Raw genomic sequence first — 19,378 nt, forward strand, 5'->3', positions numbered from 1 at the left:
ACTGAAGACCTTTAGAACCATTTACAGATATTTCCACCGCTTATAGAAACATGTCACCAAAATGGACTGCGAAAAATGCTCTTATATATTTTAAATACATCTTAAATATATTCTAAATATTTTACATTTTGAATACTATATGAAGAGGACGCTTCACAGAACGTCTGAAACGCGTTAAAAACTATTTCGATGATTTAAATATAATACTCTTTTTTTTAATGAAAAATTAAAATACGGAATAATAAAATAATGTTAAAAAATACATACCAATTGTTGGCGACCTCTCTCATTTAAATATATATATATATATATATATATATATATATATATATATATATATATATATATATATATATAGAGAGAGAGAGAGAGAGAGAGAGAGAGAGAAAGAGAGAGAGAGAGAGAGAAGGGGGGGTTGAGTTGTTTTGTTTTACAGCATATCAACCCTTTTTGGGTTATCTAATGCCGAATCCAGTTATTTTGGAAAAAGTATTCATGTTGCATCCAGTTATTTTTGTCTTCAAGCTCTTTGTATATTCAATCGCATGTTTAGTGTTTGGTTTGGTTGTTTTATAGTAGATTTTATCGTTTTTTGTTCCCTGCCCTGCAGAACATGAGTTTTGCAATGGGAGAGGGAAAAGGGTAACAGTATTAATGTTTGGTACATTTTAAGTTAGGAAACTAGTCAGGAAGTGGGGGAGAAAGGAAGAGAGAGGGGAAATGGGAAGAAGGAAAAGGGGGAAAAGGTGGGTTGTTGTTTTTGTTTTTGGTTTCGCAGAACATAATTAAGTTTTGCAAAAGGAAGTAGAAAAACAAAAAGCATCAATGTTAGGTGCATTTCGTCTCAGGAAGCCAATATCTTTAGACGGCCTGATCTGGCAGCACCAGAGAGAGAGAGAGAGAGAGAGAGAGAGAGACAGACAGACAGACAGACAGACAGAGATTTTGGCTTAGATTGTCTACCGAGATCGGCAGGATAATTTTATTGTCCTGTCGATTGAAACAACTTGTAATGATTTAAGCAAAAATCCCCGAGGTTGAAATATATATATATATATATATATATATATATATTATACACACACACAAAGGTTGAACAAAATAATGGAAACTACTTATGAATTTTGTATCAATTTTTTTCGTTTCATTTTCTTTTTTCATTTATGGTAATTGTTGTCTTTAATTAAAATTCATTTTTTTTTTCATTTCAGACACTGCATTATTAGTAAGAAAAATTAAAATGACAGATCTATCAGATATCCAAAGAGGGAAGATTGTTGGTGTCTGGACGACAGGTGTTATTGTAATGAAAGAGGCTGAGACGGTAGCCGTATCGACAAAATTCTGAAAGAAAGACGAAGGTGTCTGAGAGAGATGATAAATTCCTAAGGATTTTAAAGAAAAGAGCACAAAACCACGGCACACAAGCATATAGCAGAGCTTAATCGTCTGGATAATCCTGTTTCAACAAAAACTGTTCGCAGAGAGCCTGGTTGGATTCCATAAGGTGACGGTGGACTGGGGGGGGGCTGCCATCAAAAAAACACTGTTCCAGGGTGTTTCTATTGTTTTGTCCAACCGCTGTATATATAATTAAATAAGAAAATGAAATCCAATCAAGTAAAATATTAAAAGAAAAAAAAAACTTACGTCCATCACTTCAGAAATCAGCGAAAGGCTTTTTTCCCAGTTCTGTACTGTCATCAAAAATGGTCCAATGAAACGAGATGCTGACATACTTTGCAGACTCATGGATGTGTCATCAAGGGCTTGAAGAATCTCATCCACACTGCCAAGAACGTAGCCTCGGTTTGAAGTACCTTTCATGTATGCCACGACAACAAACTGGATTTTGTTCCACATTTCGTCAATTTCTTTGACACCCTAATCGAAAAATAAAAAAATAAAAGTTAAACTCTTTAGAATGACACCTTATGAAGGATTAGAAGTGTGATTTTTTTATGGCACATCAACCCTTTATTGAGATTGTCGGACTGACTTCCTCATCTTGGTTGTTATAGTCACAACGTTGTATTTTTGTTATATAATTACATATTTGATATTTAGTTATATATTTGATATTTAATTATATCGTTGATATTTAATTATATCTTTGAGATTTAATAATATCTTTGAGATTTAATAATATCTTTGATATTTAATTATATATTTGATATATCGTTGTAATTTAATTTTATCTTTCTTATTTAATTGTATCTTTCTTATTTAATTGCATTTTTGTTATTTTATTGTATTTTTGTTATTTAATTTTATCTTTGTGATTTAATAGTATTTTTATTATTTAATTGGATCTTTGTCATATTATTTAATTGTATCTTTGCCATTTAATTGCATTCAATTATATCTTTGTTATTTAATTGTATCTTTGTCATTTAATTGTATCTTTGTCATTTAATTGTACCTTTGTCATTTAATTGTATCTTTGTCATTTAATTGTATCTTTGTCATTTAATTGTATCTTTGTCATTTAATTGTATCTTTGTCATTTAACTGTATATTCGTTATTTAATTGCATTTTTGTTGTTTAATTGTATCTGTCATTTAATCGTATTTTCCTCATTTAACTGTATTAAATTATATCTTTATTATTTGATTGTATCTTTCTTATTTAACTGTATCTTTACATTTAATAGTATCTTTGTCATTTAATTCTATTAAATTATATATTTGTTATTTAATTGTATCGTTGTTATTTGATTGTATTTTGTCATTTTATTGTATTTTTGTCATTTTATTGTATTTTTGTCATTTAATTGGATTAAATTATATATATTATATAACTATTTGATTGTTTCTTTGTTATTTAATTCTATCTTTATCATTTAATTGTATCTGTTATTTAATCGCATTTTTGTCATTTAATTATAGTAAACTATATATTTGTCATTTAATTGTATTAAATTATATCTTTGTTATTTGAATGTTTGTTATTTGATTGTATTTCTGCTATTTAACTGTATTTTATTATTTGATTGAATCTTTGTTATTTAATTGTATCAATCTTTCTGTAACATAGAATTCTCGACTATTGTAAATACACATTCTTTTACATATACCACCGTGTTGTCTTATTTATTGCTGGTCCCTAAAGTCACAATAATATTAAAATATTAACAATGAGTTTGAAACATCGATTTTTCTACTAATTGGCATTTTAAGTATGGTATTGGGCCAAAGAAGCATTAGAATTGGCAGAGTTTCAAAGGAGTCATATCGTGGATTAATCGGCATCAACTCTCATGATTCCACTTGCCATTTATAAACAAGTAATTGTTAAATTCATCAAAGACAGAAAATAATCAATATCATTTCGCCTAAGTCGATCAGCCACCTCTGAGAGCATTATTAATTATTAATGACCATAAGGGTGTCTATTTATTCCTGTCATGTTTGTGTATGTTCACCATTTTTCGTCAGACACACACGCAGAAAACTGACCTTTAAATTATATATATATATATTCAGACAAACATTATTAAAAACAACAGAAGGCTTCTGTTTAGTAATACCCTTTTTTATTTTTCAATTTTCTGTATTATCTTTTTTGTATATACATCGAAGGTATGGATGCATGGTCCAAACATTTTTTCTTCTCGAAGTGTCCACGGTTTTTTACTTTTTGTGTAGTCGTCTACACATCACCAAGAATGTGTGTGTGAGGCTTTGTAGGGAATTATGGTAAGATTTATTTAAATAGTAGCTGGGGTGCAAGCAAAGGTCAACGGGACTGCTGGCGGCGATGTGGTGTTAGTATTATAAGGAAAGGGAGGACGTGCCAGTTCTAGGGTCAGTGGCAGGAACGGGTTATATGCATCCCAAACTTACCAAATGAAAATATCTAATTTCTCTATATATAAAGTTACGCATACTTATACGTTTATATATTTTTCTTTGCATTGAATTCACTCCAATACTAATGGACTAATTATTATGAATTATAGAATATATATTCTAGGCAACCCAATGAGTAACGTGAACACATTTTTATTTGTAAATTTTACCATTTAAGGGGTGTATCCTAGAATCGTTCTGTACCCTATTCCCACCAAAAAATAAAAATAAGTGAGATACAATTTCCTACCATATATATTTCTAAATATGAAAATGTGTAGCTCAAAATTCTGTACCCACTCTGAAATGGGTATTCTGTTAGTGGTAATATGTGACAGTAATATTTAATGGTAATATGTAACAGTAAGATGCAACAGTAACCTGTAATGGTAATATGTAACAGAAATATGTAACAGAAATATGTAACAGAAATATGTAACAATAATATGTAATGGTAATATGTAATTGTGACAGTAATATGTAATGGTAATATGTAACGGTAATATATAATTGTAACAGTAATATGTAATGGTAATATGTAATGGTAATATGTAACGGTAATATGTAACGGTAATATATAATTGTAATGGTAATATGTAACGGTAATATGTAATTGTAACAGTAATATGTAATGGAAATATGTAATTGTAATAATAATATGTAATGGTAATATGTAATGGTAATATGTAACGGTAATATATAATTGTAATGGTAATATGTAACGGTAATATGTAATTGTAACAATAATATGTAATGGTAATATGTAATGGTAATATGTAACGGTAATATGTAATTGTAACAGTAATATGTAATGGTAATATGTAATTGTAATGGTAATATGTAACGGTAATATGTAATTGTAACAGTAATTGTAATGGTAATATGTAATGGTAATATGTAATTGTAACAGTAATATGTAATGGTAATATGTAGTGGTTATATGTAACGGTAATATATAATTGTAACAGTAATATGTAACGGTAATATGTAATGGTAATATGTAACGGTAATATGTAATGATTTACCTTTTCAATTGCCATTTCTTTACTCGCACTGGTTACAATTTGTTGGATACAATCTTGGAAGCGATGCAACTCCATAGCAAAGATCTTTGCCAGTGTAAATGTTTCCGGATCCATATCAAAGACGGTTCCAGTGTTTTGCATCAGCTCTTTCCAATGTCTTTAACACAGGAAGCAAACAAACACACACAGAAAAGAAAAAATAATCAGTAAAATGAAATGACAAGATTTCAGTTATAAGCACAAACATTGAAACAAAGAAAATTAAGAAAACAAAATATTTACAAATAGTGATTCATGAAAATCAGACATTTTTTTAGTTACAAAGGGACGTAACCTCTTTCATTTCACTTTTTTAATTGCCTGCCCCAAAAGAAGGTAAGTTTTGCTTCTTTTTTCTATTTCCTCCTCCTCCTCCTCCTCCTCCTCCTCCTTTCACCATCATAATCATCATCATCTTCTATTTCATCATCATCATCATCATCATCATTCTTGAGTGGAAAGCAATTCTTGTAAGAGAAAAATGATCCAAAAAAGGATGGCAGAAAATAACTCTATCATAAAGGAAAGAAAATTATCCAGTTGCGAACATTAAAAATAGTTGTCCCCAACCAAAAATACCGCAGTATCAATCTAGTTAGAGAAACTCTGAATTGTAAATAATTCCGGTTAAAAAAAAAAAATGGCGGTATTAATCTAATCAGGGCCCTCCTCTCGTGTGAAGATGAAAATCTATGACCGAAAATTTTAAAAGAGGTTCAGGATATTTTATACAGCGATTCTGATACATGATTGGTTTATTCTTATCACTCCTGGCTATACATATAGTCGTCTAAATCTTTGTGATCATACCCAGTACGATTATGCTAAAAATATTGCAATCATCATCATCGGCATCGGCGTCATCATCATCAGCAGCAGCAGCATCGGCATCATCACCATGATCATCGGCATCATCATCATCATCAGCAGCAGCATCGGCGTCTTTGTTGTTGTTATGTATTAGTATTAAAGGTACTGAGAGTGTGCTCTCCATGTGCTCCGATCGAAAGGGTTGATATATCAGTCATGTTGCCAACAATTGACTTACTTTGGTCTTCCACTCACCCTTGTGCCTTGGGAATTCATGCATGTTATTGAGTTGCTGTAGAGGGGTGGCCAAACCGTCCGAGAGGCATCCAAAATCCCATCCATTCCAAACTTGATAGAGCACTGACAAAGAGATTTAAGTTTGCTGTTATGCCGCCACCTGACCATGGCACGGTCACTATGCCGGAACCGTTGCAAATCAGTCATTACCAAATGTCTTACTGCCATGCAAGATGGTGGAACCAACACAGGCCAAAAAAGACCTTACCCCCAAGTCCAGAAAGAAATACGCCTAGACATAAGGGTTGATAGTAGCTTTTTATTTATTAAATTACTCGTTTTAAAACTGAATGTAATGTCAGTGTGATAAACTGTTAAAATAATTAAATTACTCGTTTTAAAACTGAATATAATGTCAGTGTGATAAACTGTTAAAATAATTAAATTACTCGTTTTAAAACTGAATATAATGTCAGTGTGATAAACTGTTAAAATAATTAAATTACTCGTTTTAAAACTGAATATAATGCCAGTGTGATAAACTGTTAAAATCATTAAATTACTCGTTTTAAAACTGAATATAATGTCAGTGTGATAAGCTGTTAAAATAATTAAATTACTCGTTTTAAAACTGAATATAATGTCAGTGTGATAAACTGTTAAAATAATTAAATTACTCGTTTTAAAACTGAATATAATGTCAGTGTGATAAACTGTTAAAATAATTAAATTACTCGTTTTAAAACTGAATATAATGTCAGTGTGATAAACTGTTAAAATAATTAAATTACTCGTTTTAAAACTGAATATAATGTCAGTGTGATAAACTGTTAAAATAATTAAATTACTCGTTTTAAAACTGAATATAATGCCAGTGTGATAAACTGTTAAAATCATTAAATTACTCGTTTTAAAACTGAATATAATGTCAGTGTGATAAGCTGTTAAAATAATTAAATTACTCGTTTTAAAACTGAATATAATGTCAGTGTGATAAACTGTTAAAATAATTAAATTACTCGTTTTAAAACTGAATATAATGTCAGTGTGATAAACTGTTAAAATAATTAAATTACTCGTTTTAAAACTGAATATAATGTCAGTGTGATAAACTGTTAAAATAATTAAATTACTCGTTTTAAAACTGAATATAATGTCAGTGTGATAAACTGTTAAAATAATTAAATTACTCGTTTTAAAACTGAATATAATGTCAGTGTGATAAACTGTTAAAATAATTAAATTACTCGTTTTAAAACTGAATGTAATGTCAGTGTGATAAACTGTTAAAATAATTAAATTACTCGTTTTAAAACTGAATGTAATGTCAGTGTGATAAACTGTTAAAATAATTAAATTACTCGTTTTAAAACTGAATATAATGTCAGTGTGATAAACTGTTAAAATAATTAAATTACTCGTTTTAAAACTGAATGTAATGTCAGTGTGATAAACTGTTAAAATAATTAAATTACTCGTTTTAAAACTGAATATAATGTCAGTGTGATAAACTGTTAAAATAATTAAATTACTCGTTTTAAAACTGAATATAATGTCAGTGTGATAAACTGTTAAAATAATTAAATTACTCGTTTTAAAACTGAATATAATATCAGTGTGATAAACTGTTAAAATAATTAAATTACTCGTTTTAAAACTGAATATAATGTCAGTGTGATAAACTGTTAAAATAATTAAATTACTCGTTTTAAAACTGAATGTAATGTCAGTGTGATAAACTGTTAAAATAATTAAATTACTCGTTTTAAAACTGAATATAATGTCAGTGTGATAAACTGTTAAAATAATTAAATTACTCGTTTTAAAACTGAATGTAATGTCAGTGTGATAAACTGTTAAAATAATTAAATTACTCGTTTTAAAACTGAATATAATGTCAGTGTGATAAACTGTTAAAATAATTAAATTACTCGTTTTAAAACTGAATATAATGTCAGTGTGATAAACTGTTAAAATCATTAAATTACTCGTTTTAAAACTGAATATAATGTCAGTGTGATAAACTGTTAAAATAATTAAATTACTCGTTTTAAAACTGAATATAATGTCAGTGTGATAAACTGTTAAAATAATTAAATTACTCGTTTTAAAACTGAATATAATGTCAGTGTGATAAACTGTTAAAATAATTAAATTACTCGTTTTAAAACTGAATATAATGTCAGTGTGATAAACTGTTAAAATAATTAAATTACTCGTTTTAAAACTGAATATAATGTCAGTGTGATAAACTGTTAAAATAATTAAATTACTCGTTTTAAAACTGAATATAATATCAGTGTGATAAACTGTTAAAATAATTAAATTACTCGTTTTAAAACTGAATATAATGTCAGTGTGATAAACTGTTAAAATAATTAAATTACTCGTTTTAAAACTGAATATAATGTCAGTGTGATAAACTGTTAAAATAATTAAATTACTCGTTTTAAAACTGAATATAATGTCAGTGTGATAAACTGTTAAAATAATTAAATTACTCGTTTTAAAACTGAATATAATGTCAGTGTGATAAACTGTTAAAATAATTAAATTACTCGTTTTAAAACTGAATATAATGTCAGTGTGATAAACTGTTAAAATAATTAAATTACTCGTTTTAAAACTGAATATAATGTCAGTGTGATAAACTGTTAAAATAATTAAATTACTCGTTTTAAAACTGAATATAATGTCAGTGTGATAAACTGTTAAAATAATTAAATTACTCGTTTTAAAACTGAATATAATGTCAGTGTGATAAACTGTTAAAATAATTAAATTACTCGTTTTAAAACTGAATATAATGTCAGTGTGATAAACTGTTAAAATAATTAAATTACTCGTTTTAAAACTGAATATAATGTCAGTGTGATAAACTGTTAAAATAATTAAATTACTCGTTTTAAAACTGAATATAATGTCAGTGTGATAAACTGTTAAAATAATTAAATTACTCGTTTTAAAACTGAATATAATGTCAGTGTGATAAACTGTTAAAATAATTAAATTACTCGTTTTAAAACTGAATATAATGTCAGTGTGATAAACTGTTAAAATAATTAAATTACTCGTTTTAAAACTGAATATAATGTCAGTGTGATAAACTGTTAAAATAATTAAATTACTCGTTTTAAAACTGAATATAATGTCAGTGTGATAAACTGTTAAAATAATTAAATTACTCGTTTTAAAACTGAATATAATGTCAGTGTGATAAACTGTTAAAATAATTAAATTACTCGTTTTAAAACTGAATATAATGTCAGTGTGATAAACTGTTAAAATAATTAAATTACTCGTTTTAAAACTGAATATAATGTCAGTGTGATAAACTGTTAAAATAATTAAATTACTCGTTTTAAAACTGAATATAATGTCAGTGTGATAAACTGTTAAAATAATTAAATTACTCGTTTTAAAACTGAATATAATGTCAGTGTGATAAACTGTTAAAATAATTAAATTACTCGTTTTAAAACTGAATATAATGTCAGTGTGATAAACTGTTAAAATAATTAAATTACTCGTTTTAAAACTGAATATAATGTCAGTGTGATAAACTGTTAAAATAATTAAATTACTCGTTTTAAAACTGAATATAATGTCAGTGTGATAAACTGTTAAAATAATTAAATTACTCGTTTTAAAACTGAATATAATGTCAGTGTGATAAACTGTTAAAATAATTAAATTACTCGTTTTAAAACTGAATATAATGTCAGTGTGATAAGCTGTTAAAATAATTAAATTACTCGTTTTAAAACTGAATATAATGTCAGTGTGATAAGCTGTTAAAATAATTAAATTACTCGTTTTAAAACTGAATATAATGTCAGTGTGATAAGCTGTTAAAATAATTAAATTACTCGTTTTAAAACTGAATATAATGTCAGTGTGATAAACTGTTAAAATAATTAAATTACTCGTTTTAAAACTGAATATAATGTCAGTGTGATAAACTGTTAAAATAATTAAATTACTCGTTTTAAAACTGAATATAATGTCAGTGTGATAAACTGTTCAAATAATTCCACCTGATCTTTTGATTTCTGATATTACAATTCATCTTTTTTGTTCTAAGTTCATGAAGAAAGAAATCCTTCTAGACTGGGACAATTTAAATTTTTGTCCCAATCCAAAATGCTCCTAGCTGGATTTATAAGCATAGTAAAAACGGAGAGTGATTAGTGTTGGAATGATTAATTAGAATCAGAAAAATCCAAACTTTTTAGCATATCAGAATCGGAAAAAAATGTGTACTTTCCGTTGCCAAAAGCGATTCTTTTAATTGTTTTTTTTTTTTGTTTGAAGCTTAATTTTTCATTACTGATACTAATGACAAAGTGATAATTATTTTTTTTGTTTTAAACTACAATTTTTAAAAGAATAAGAATCGAAATCAGTAACTGTATCAGAATCGAGGAAAAAAACATTGGAGTCGTCCCATCACTAATAGTGACCTTTATTAAATCCTGAGCAACATCAGGTCATCCTGCTAGTATTTAATAATATATACAATAAATATTCACCCAATTGAAGGTAAGATAAAAAACGCCTAAAATGCTTGAAGAATTGTGATTTACCTTTCTCGTAAAGCTTCATTTTTCAAATCAACAAATAGCGGCAAAGAATCACGGAATTCTTTCATTTTTTCCTCAACAGATTTGCCAACGGGTAAATTCCTCGTCTCTTTCGGGAGTTTTCTCAAATCCTTTAGCAAGTTTTCAATTCCCTCTTGGAGAACTTGTACGTTAAGATTGACCCATAGTGTATCAGACCATTCCTCACAAGCAATCTGAAAAATGGGAAAAGCAACTTTAAAGCAACCTGAGAAATTTTGTATTATTGTTCAGAAGATTTGTTTCTGAATTTTTTAGATGTGTATTGATCATGCATATCTTTTACTTTCTTTGGACTACTGTTCTCATCTTGAGTGTCATTTTCACAATGTTTCAATTGATGTAACCTCCGACCTTGTTCAAGCATACCTTGCTGCAAAGACCCATGATGTAGTGGATAAAGTACTTGGTAAAATTCAGTTGTAAGTTACACTCTTCTGGAGGTTGAAGGTTCAATCATCATTATGGACAACACTCAAAATACAATTGCAAATTACTTAGGTGTGACTTCTACTAGGTCATGGCTTATGGAACAAGAGCATGCTACCCTTGGGAATTAAATAAAGGATTCTGTTTAATTCCCAAATTCGATAGAAAGATTCCCGAGTTCAATAGAAAAATTCTAGAGTTCGACAAGATACACATGAAAGCTCGTGGCGCAGTGGATAGAGACGTTGAATCTCTACAGTTTAAGGTGAAAATTGTGTGAAGATAGCAGTTTCAATCCTGGCCAGAGGCTTACTTGGCCAAAACCATGATGAGAAGACAACTATGGGTGGCAGTAATTGCTGAGGATACAGTTAAAGATTCGGAGTTCATATCCCGTCGCGGTTACCACCTGACAAAGGTCAGAGGAATAGTTGGCCGAAATGTCGTGAAACAACAACTAAGAAAGACGAGGATAATAGTCCGCAATAAATAAATTGATAAATAATACTCATCTTAATAATGAATTTCAATTAAATAATATATACACATGAAGAAGGTCAAAGATTACATCGACCGAAACGTGAAAATAGCACTTAAGATGAGAACAGTAGTCTGAAGAATCCAAATAATACGTATTCGGAAGACAGTTTTCATCTTTGATGTTATTCTCACATAGTTTCAGACAATTTAAACTCTGACCTTCTTAATATCTTATCAAACTTGGGGATCTATACGGAATGTTAAACAGAACCTTTTATTCAATCCATAAAAGGTTTCTTGCTTTCTTTTCGTCAGCCAAGAAGTCTTAATGAATTCATGATTGTATTTTCAATATTGCCTGCACTGAGGATTGAACCTTCAACCTTTAGAAGACTGTCACTTAAAAACTGATTATTACTTAGCACTTATACCTTCCTGAAGAAAATCAGAGGTTATATCGGTTGACATGTGAAAATATCATCTAAGATTTTTTTTTGGGAAATGGAAATCGCCCCAGACAAGGTAAGAAGCCACTTGATGTAAGGAGCTAAAATAAATATACTACTTAAAGGTCAAAAAACTAGTCAGCAATAAGTATTAGGTAGATAGATTCTGACCCAGAAAACAGCAATTTTTCCCTCTTTGTCAGAAATATTGCTCATGGAATGTGAGGACCAAAGGACAAGATAAGGGAAGCAAGGGTTACAAGTGAAAGTAAATGCAAGGCTCCCTTTCTTCTCTCCTAGATGAGAATAGTAATCCAAATTATCCACCTCCATCTCAAAAATTCCTAAACATAATCCTAAAAGACACCACTTAAGCATATGTTTGAGTTGTGTATATTATATACTGCATATAGTTGAGAGACCATCCAAAGTTGATGAGCCCCCAACTGCTCAAAGTGGCTGGTTTTAAGGCGCCAGTGGACCGCCTTTGTCTTTTTTCCTAGTTAGTAGAAACAGTTTTGCCAGGCTTAGTAGCTAAGCTGCACAAGAAGGCTGGGAGCTGGATTGGGTTTTCAGAGGCTATGAGGGTATTTTTTAGGGAGAGGGCGCTTATCCTCGCTACCACCCTCGATTGTGACAACATTATTTGAATGCCCAGCCCCAGACTACCACGTAGAATACTTTATGGTCAATTACTCCAAGACTGACGCAGTACCAGTGGGCAGAGGAAGCGTTTCAAAAGACCACATCAGGAGATCCCTGAAGAGGTGTCAAATAGACCCCTCTTCTTTAGAGGGATATGCTTCCAGCCAGGATCTTTGGCGTTCCCTCTGTTCATAAGGAGTAGACTGTATTCAGGAGCAGCAAATACAAGACCATACAATGAAGCATGCAAAGAGGCATGCTTGCCAGGCCATCCTTGCTACACCCATCACCTCCTTCACATGCCCGATCTGTGACTGTACCTGTGGATCCAAGATTGGACTATTTAAACATCAGCAGAGTCACAAGAACAAGATCAGCATCATTGGATAACGATGGACAACCAAGAAGAAGAGTAGAAGATAGATTGTTTTGTTTCATTTGTTTTTCTTTTTTGTTTTTTGCCCGAAAGCCACTAGAGGATAAGGGTTAATAAATGTACAGTGGTCAAGGAAACATGTCGTAGTAATCGTTAGTAGTGGAAATTTGGTAAATTGGATTATTTAAGGGGGTGGCTTATGAAGAATTTGTTCATGTTGGACTTGAAGACAACCATATTGTAGTCAGTTGGAAAGCAGGAAAATGGAACAGAGTTCCACAGGCGTGCAGTTTTAAGAAAAAAGTTTTTTTCATGGAATCTACGCTGTGAGAAAACAATGAATGGCCATAAAAAACATTGCTATTGAGGCAAAGGACAAAAATTTGCTAAAAAATTTAAATTGTATTGAAGCAAATACAACATACAGCGTCTTTTTTTTCTTTTTTTTTTAACTCTTTTTCACCCTCAAATAATGTAGATTGCCATCTGATCGCTACTATTTTGAATCATGCCTAACAAAAGAGTTAAGTAACGAGATGTCTGTTCACATTACATTCAAACTTCTGCATGTCAGTACAGTCAGGGAAGCAGGAAACAGGAAGGGAGCTCTAAAATTTAGCAGCGCAAAGGAAGAAACAATTAAGTATAAAGCTTTCCGGCATCTAGAAACCTCAACAATGAAGGAGTGTAATTTTGCTGCTTGTTGGGTTGCTTGTGAGTATGTACGTCGAGGGAGAACAAGTGTTGCGAGTTCATCAGAGCACATTTCATTAAAGTACTTATAAAACATGCACAGGAATTCAACACTGTGGCGATGGGACAGAGATTGGAGCTTGGTTGATAGTGCTAGGTCTGTTTTCGGTTATTTTTGTTATCCAGATATTAATGACCTTTACCTTTTGTCTGGTGTAAAGTTTAAAGAGTAGATCCAAGCTGTTCATTTCCTTTTGAATCTGGATTAAGTCTGAATGCATGGTGATGGGAAGATCAAAGAGTTTCTCTGCATTTGCCAAATTTTGTCTTTCAGCTTCAAACTGATTCATCTCTAATAGATAATCCTTCATCAATTCCATACCTGCATTAAAAAAAAAATTATTTTAAGTCACAAAATTTCAAATAGCCATACTGATGAGTCTTAATGGAGATGAAACAAATGTGGGCGCTTGTTTGGAATAAGAATAAAAATCGAAAATAAAAATATTGAATTTCAATTAAAATTAACGTTATCTATTTAATTTCCGTGTCGAAATTAGTAACATATCCGAATATTATGAACAATCATAAAAAAGAAAATTAATTATTAATGAAAATAGTTTTCGAAGTAAATTGCAAGTTATACTTGAACAATAAACGGAATAGTTCTTATGATAGTCAGGGGAGATAATTGCATGAAATCAGGCAGTAATGGCAGATCGTCTGATCATGAAAGTAAATGTTTCATGTAATAATGTAGTTATCTCTACTATTATATGAACGGAACTGTGTGTGTGTGTGTGTGTGTGTGTGTGTGTGTGTGTGTGTGTGTGTGTGTGTGCGCGCGCGCGTGTGTGAGTTTGTTCTCTGTGGACTCGAAAATGGCTTATACTTCTTATATAAGATTCTTATAGAATTTCACATGAAGATACTTTATATTCCTGGCACTGTTCTTAGATAAGTTTTCTATCAGAATGTGCTCGATTAGTATCGCTTATCAATAATCAAAATAATCCGATGAAGCAAGGAACATGCGATTTGGACCAAAGTTAACACCTTACACAGCCTAACATCACAAGTGTAATTTGAGAAGTTTCATGATACTACAAGCCGAAAAGCCCGACATATAAAATCAACAGTAGGTTCTTTGATATGACAGGGGAACGTTCGAAATGAATGTTTCTGTTTAAAGCACAATTGAAGCATGATAATTGACTTTTGCATTTTAAAGTTTAATTCAAGTTATTATATATAAAAAAAATAATTTTATAAAATCAACAGTAGGTTCTCTGCATTGTAATGTAGACCACTATGTATTGTGGACTAAGTCACTGCGGGGAGGCATATGAAGCTTCATCTCAGTGCACTGCGATGGGTCCCCAATTAGAACAAGCAAGCAATCGATTTGATTAAAAAAAAAATGGACAATTTCACTGATTTCGATAACAATAAAAATATGAGAGTGTGAAACATTTGTTGATCATCATTCAATTCCGGGCAACGTTGGGTCCCCCTGCTAGTATGTTACTAATTGCTGACATGAGAATGAAATAGATAACAATTTTTTTGCTTTTTTTTTATTAATGAAATTTAATTTTAAGGCTTTTGATTTTTGTTGTTATTTCAAACGAGTATCCAAATTTGTCTGTGGATATGTGTAGATATTGATTAAAAATAATTATGTCTGCTCTCTTAAAGAACGAACACTGATAAAAAGAACGAAAGTTTCTATCAAGATACAATACAAAGTTTTTTTCCCTTAAGCTTATGTAGTGTAACGATACATATGGTATATTTCCTTCTCATTTTTGCACATGTCTTTGTGGGTACAACGAATAAGGATTAAGATTTAAATTAGTCAATCATGACTGAGATATGAGGTTTCGGGTTAATTTATTTAATTTTAATTATTTAATTATTATAGTAGAAAAATAATTATATATATATATATATATATATATATATATATATATATATATATAGAGAGAGAGAGAGAGACCCGCTGATGAGTCATAGTGAAAACCAAACAAGCTTATCTGTGGATACATAAATATCAATTAAAAATAATTATGTATAATAGTTATTTTATCATGCATTGTAATTTAAGAACTTGCTTAATTTTGGTACTTACCGAGTTATTTGCTAATGTATTCTTGGGATTTTTTCCTTAGAGAATGGAAGGGGAGGGTTTAAACGGACGAAAAAAAATGAAAGTTTCTATCAAGCTATAATGCAAAGCTCGTTCCCTTAAAAGTGAACACTTTTAAAAGCTTAATATAATGTAATGTAGTATATGGTATATTTTCTTCTTATTTTTGCACATATCTTGGAGGACACAACGACTAAGACGTCGGATTTAAACTGTCAATGTTCACCATAATTTGAAGCTCAAATTGAGTGGTCTACAGATCAGCTATATATAGCCACACTGACGAGTCTTAATAAAGACAAAACTAGCTTGTCTATGAATAAAAATATTAATTAATAATATATATATATATATATATATATATATATATATATATATATATATATATAAAGCTGAACGTCTGTTTGTGTGTCTGGTCACGAATAGGCTCCTATATGGTTGACTATTTTAAAAAACTGATCACATATAATGATAGAAGATGTATCGAGACACAGGAATGGGTATGTTTGATCTGGCATAATGATGATTCATTAAAATTGTGGGGTCTGCTAAGTATGGAAATAAAAAATTTAAAAATTAAAAACAAACGTTTACAAGTGTGTTTGATATAGATGTACATAATAATACTTTGATAAGTATGTTTTAACTTAAATAGGGATGGTATAATAAAATTGTGTGGTCTGCGTTGGCGCCTGGCCTCCATAGAATGAAAATAGGCACAAACTTTAATAAAGACTTTTCATATCTATCTGCGTAAGTATACTTTGATAATTATGTTTCTGTTTGAAGAAATATGGTATAATAAAAATTATGGGGTGTTCGTTCGCATCTGACCTCCATAGAATGGAAATATGTCACAAAGTTTAACAAGGTTTTTTTAATATAGATCCACAGAATATTGTGATAAGTGTTTCAGAGTGAACAGGTATGGTATAATAAATTATGGGGTTTATCTATTTTATTTTTATTTTCATCATATTTTGCTTTGGTTTTGATACCCCCAAATTCGAAGCTCTTTACAACCCTTCCTTTTCATAACCTATCATACTTTCATAAATCAGAGTCCATTTTCTGTAGGCTGTTTTTGAACCCAGTCAACGACGGGTATTTTTGCTAGTAATATATATATATATATATATATATATATATATATATATATATGAGACAAATTGAAATGCTGAAAAATAAAATTTACAATATTTATTAGTTCATCAAATGTTCAAACAAGAAATATAAAAGGACTTTTTACTTAATGCATGGAATTTCACAAAATAAACTCTTCTCGTAAGAGAAAACAACTTGCAAAATAAAAAAGAATACTAATTTGCATGAATTTGAAGACCTTGAAAATTGCAAATAGAAGAATTTCTATCATATGTTCAGAAAATATCAAGGAAACCCAAATGTAAATTTTCGCATGGGTTCGAATACCCTATATATGAAGTTTCATGTCTGAAGACCAAAAACTGACATAGTAGTTTGGTAGGCAAAATTTTTTAAACAAACAAATATATATATATACTAGCATTTCAGCCCGGCGTTGCTCGGATGTTTGGATGTGTGTGTTGAGCAAAAAAAAAAGTGGTTATAGGAAGGCAGGCTCGAACCCGTACCACGAAGGAGGAAAAGAACAGGGAAAAAACCTGACGTCTTTGCTGTTACGACCACCGCCAAACCGGAAGTGACGTATGTTTTAATTAAGGCTAGACAATCGAAAGTAGAGGATGACTTTCAAAAATATCGGCGAAAAAAGCGACCCCCCCTTTAGAAAAATGCCCAGTTTAAGGTGAAGATATATTTTTAGCCAATTTTTCAGTATTTGTCGTGTGAAAGGTCGAAATTTAAAACGATACTGATCTTGTAAAAATCTGCCGCCTCTGTCGAAAGTTTTAGGCAGTCATGCAAATATACATACATACATACATTTATATATTGGTAACTAAAAATTTTCGACCCAAACCGATTAAAAAGCTTGATCATATAGCGAATTTCTTTTTATCTTCGAACAGAACGTTTGAACATTGGCCCGCCAAATGGCAAAGAAAGATCGCAAGAGAAACAAACGGGAATTATCCCTGCTGTTTTACGAAATATGCATAAGACAAAAATGCTGCCAAAATATAGCAATATATGTGTGTGTGTGTGTGTGTGTGTGTGTGTGAGAGAGAGAGAGAGAGAGAGAGAGAGAGAGAGAGAGAGAGAGAGAGAAAGAGAGAGAGAGAGATGAAATTAACAAGTTTTTATTTCATTTTATAATTCTTCCAATATTTAAAACGTGTTCCAAACAATATGATATGAGACAATATTTATAACCGCTTATAGTTGGTTGGTTAAATTGTAAGCCCTACCTCTGTCTAAATCTGCCCCCACACTTCCTGGGCCATGTCTTTTGAATCGTTCATAGAATTCTTTCAGCTTCGAACTGAAAGTCTTTATTTCTTTTTGTGTAATCTGAAAAACAAACAAAATTTTTTAAAAAGTGAATAAGTCAAAAATATAATGCTGATGACAAACTAAGTGATCTGGAGCAAAAAAAAAAAAAAAAGAAAAAGGATCCAATATCAGGAACATTTTTTACTCTTTTGTTTAGAGGTGGTGTTTGATCAACACTGCTGGGGAGCTATGATTTAATATACTGTTTTGTTTTTGAATCCCCCAAAATAGTGTTTCATGGTAAGCAACTGATGATCCCTGAAAACTTAGGAATATTGTTTGAGAAAGTAAATTAATTCAGCGATTGCAGCAAATTAAATGACTTATTGATGAAATCATTTTCCAACGAAGGATTGAAAAATTAAATTAAAAAAAAAAAAATTAATATAGTTTTCAAGGTTGGAAAAGCGTCCAAGATATATATATATATATATATATATATATATATATATATATAGAGAGAGAGAGAGAGAGTAATAGACCAAAGTCTAAAAGAGCAAAGCCTCAGTTAAATGTATTAATATTTCAAAGGTGCTGTGCTCGGAGTATTACATATATATGATGAACTCGATAGGTGTAATTTCCTAGAGCTATGTTAATAGAGAGGATGAGAGGTTAACAATTGTGAAATTATTAATCTGGTTCATAGGGAGAAACATAACAAAATCAAATTATGTGTACGATCGTTTCGGAAACGATATCCATTTATTCACTTAATATTTAAAGCAGATAAATAATTTCACAATTGTTAATCTCCCCCCCCTCTCTCTCTCTCTCTCATATATATATAAGTGATGGGACAATTCCAAAATTTTTACCGATTCTGTTTTAAATTCCCGATTCCCATACAATCACTAATTCTGATTCTTTTAAAATCAGTAAATATTTATTTACAGAGTTGTTTTTATTTAAATTACCGTAAAAACCTTTGAAGCTTTGTTCATGGAATCTATGCTTTGATTTAGGCACAGATAAAGAGTGGGGAAAATTTCTGACAGTGGTTTCAGCTAGACGGGTGTTTTTCGTAAAAGATTTGCGAGGGGGGACTAGAGATTGGAGCTCAGACGAGCACCTGCCATGGAAATAACGATAAAACAAAGATAGGCTCGCAACGTCTCTTCTATGGGAGAGAGGTTGCAGGG

The 19,378-nt window shown here is 30.5% G+C and overlaps 1 protein-coding gene across 1 annotated transcript in view; it reads right to left on the minus strand.

Annotated features, from left to right (window-relative positions):
• LOC145293997 (dynein axonemal heavy chain 10-like) overlaps positions 1 to 19,378 on the minus strand; it is a 345,710-nt gene that overhangs the window by 246,508 nt on the left and 79,824 nt on the right. Inside the window, exons 21-25 of the mRNA XM_080140914.1 lie at positions 18,152 to 18,254; positions 13,858 to 14,036; positions 10,550 to 10,761; positions 4,878 to 5,034; positions 1,651 to 1,884 (exon numbers count right to left, since the gene is read on the minus strand). Coding sequence (XP_079997040.1) covers positions 1,651 to 1,884; positions 4,878 to 5,034; positions 10,550 to 10,761; positions 13,858 to 14,036; positions 18,152 to 18,254 — 885 coding nt within the window. The remainder of the gene's footprint in view (positions 1 to 1,650; positions 1,885 to 4,877; positions 5,035 to 10,549; positions 10,762 to 13,857; positions 14,037 to 18,151; positions 18,255 to 19,378) is intronic.

Source organism: Euprymna scolopes, chromosome 2 (assembly GCF_053919585.1).
Source record: "Euprymna scolopes isolate OS-2025 chromosome 2, ASM5391958v1, whole genome shotgun sequence".
Taxonomy (NCBI): domain Eukaryota; kingdom Metazoa; phylum Mollusca; class Cephalopoda; order Sepiida; family Sepiolidae; genus Euprymna; species Euprymna scolopes.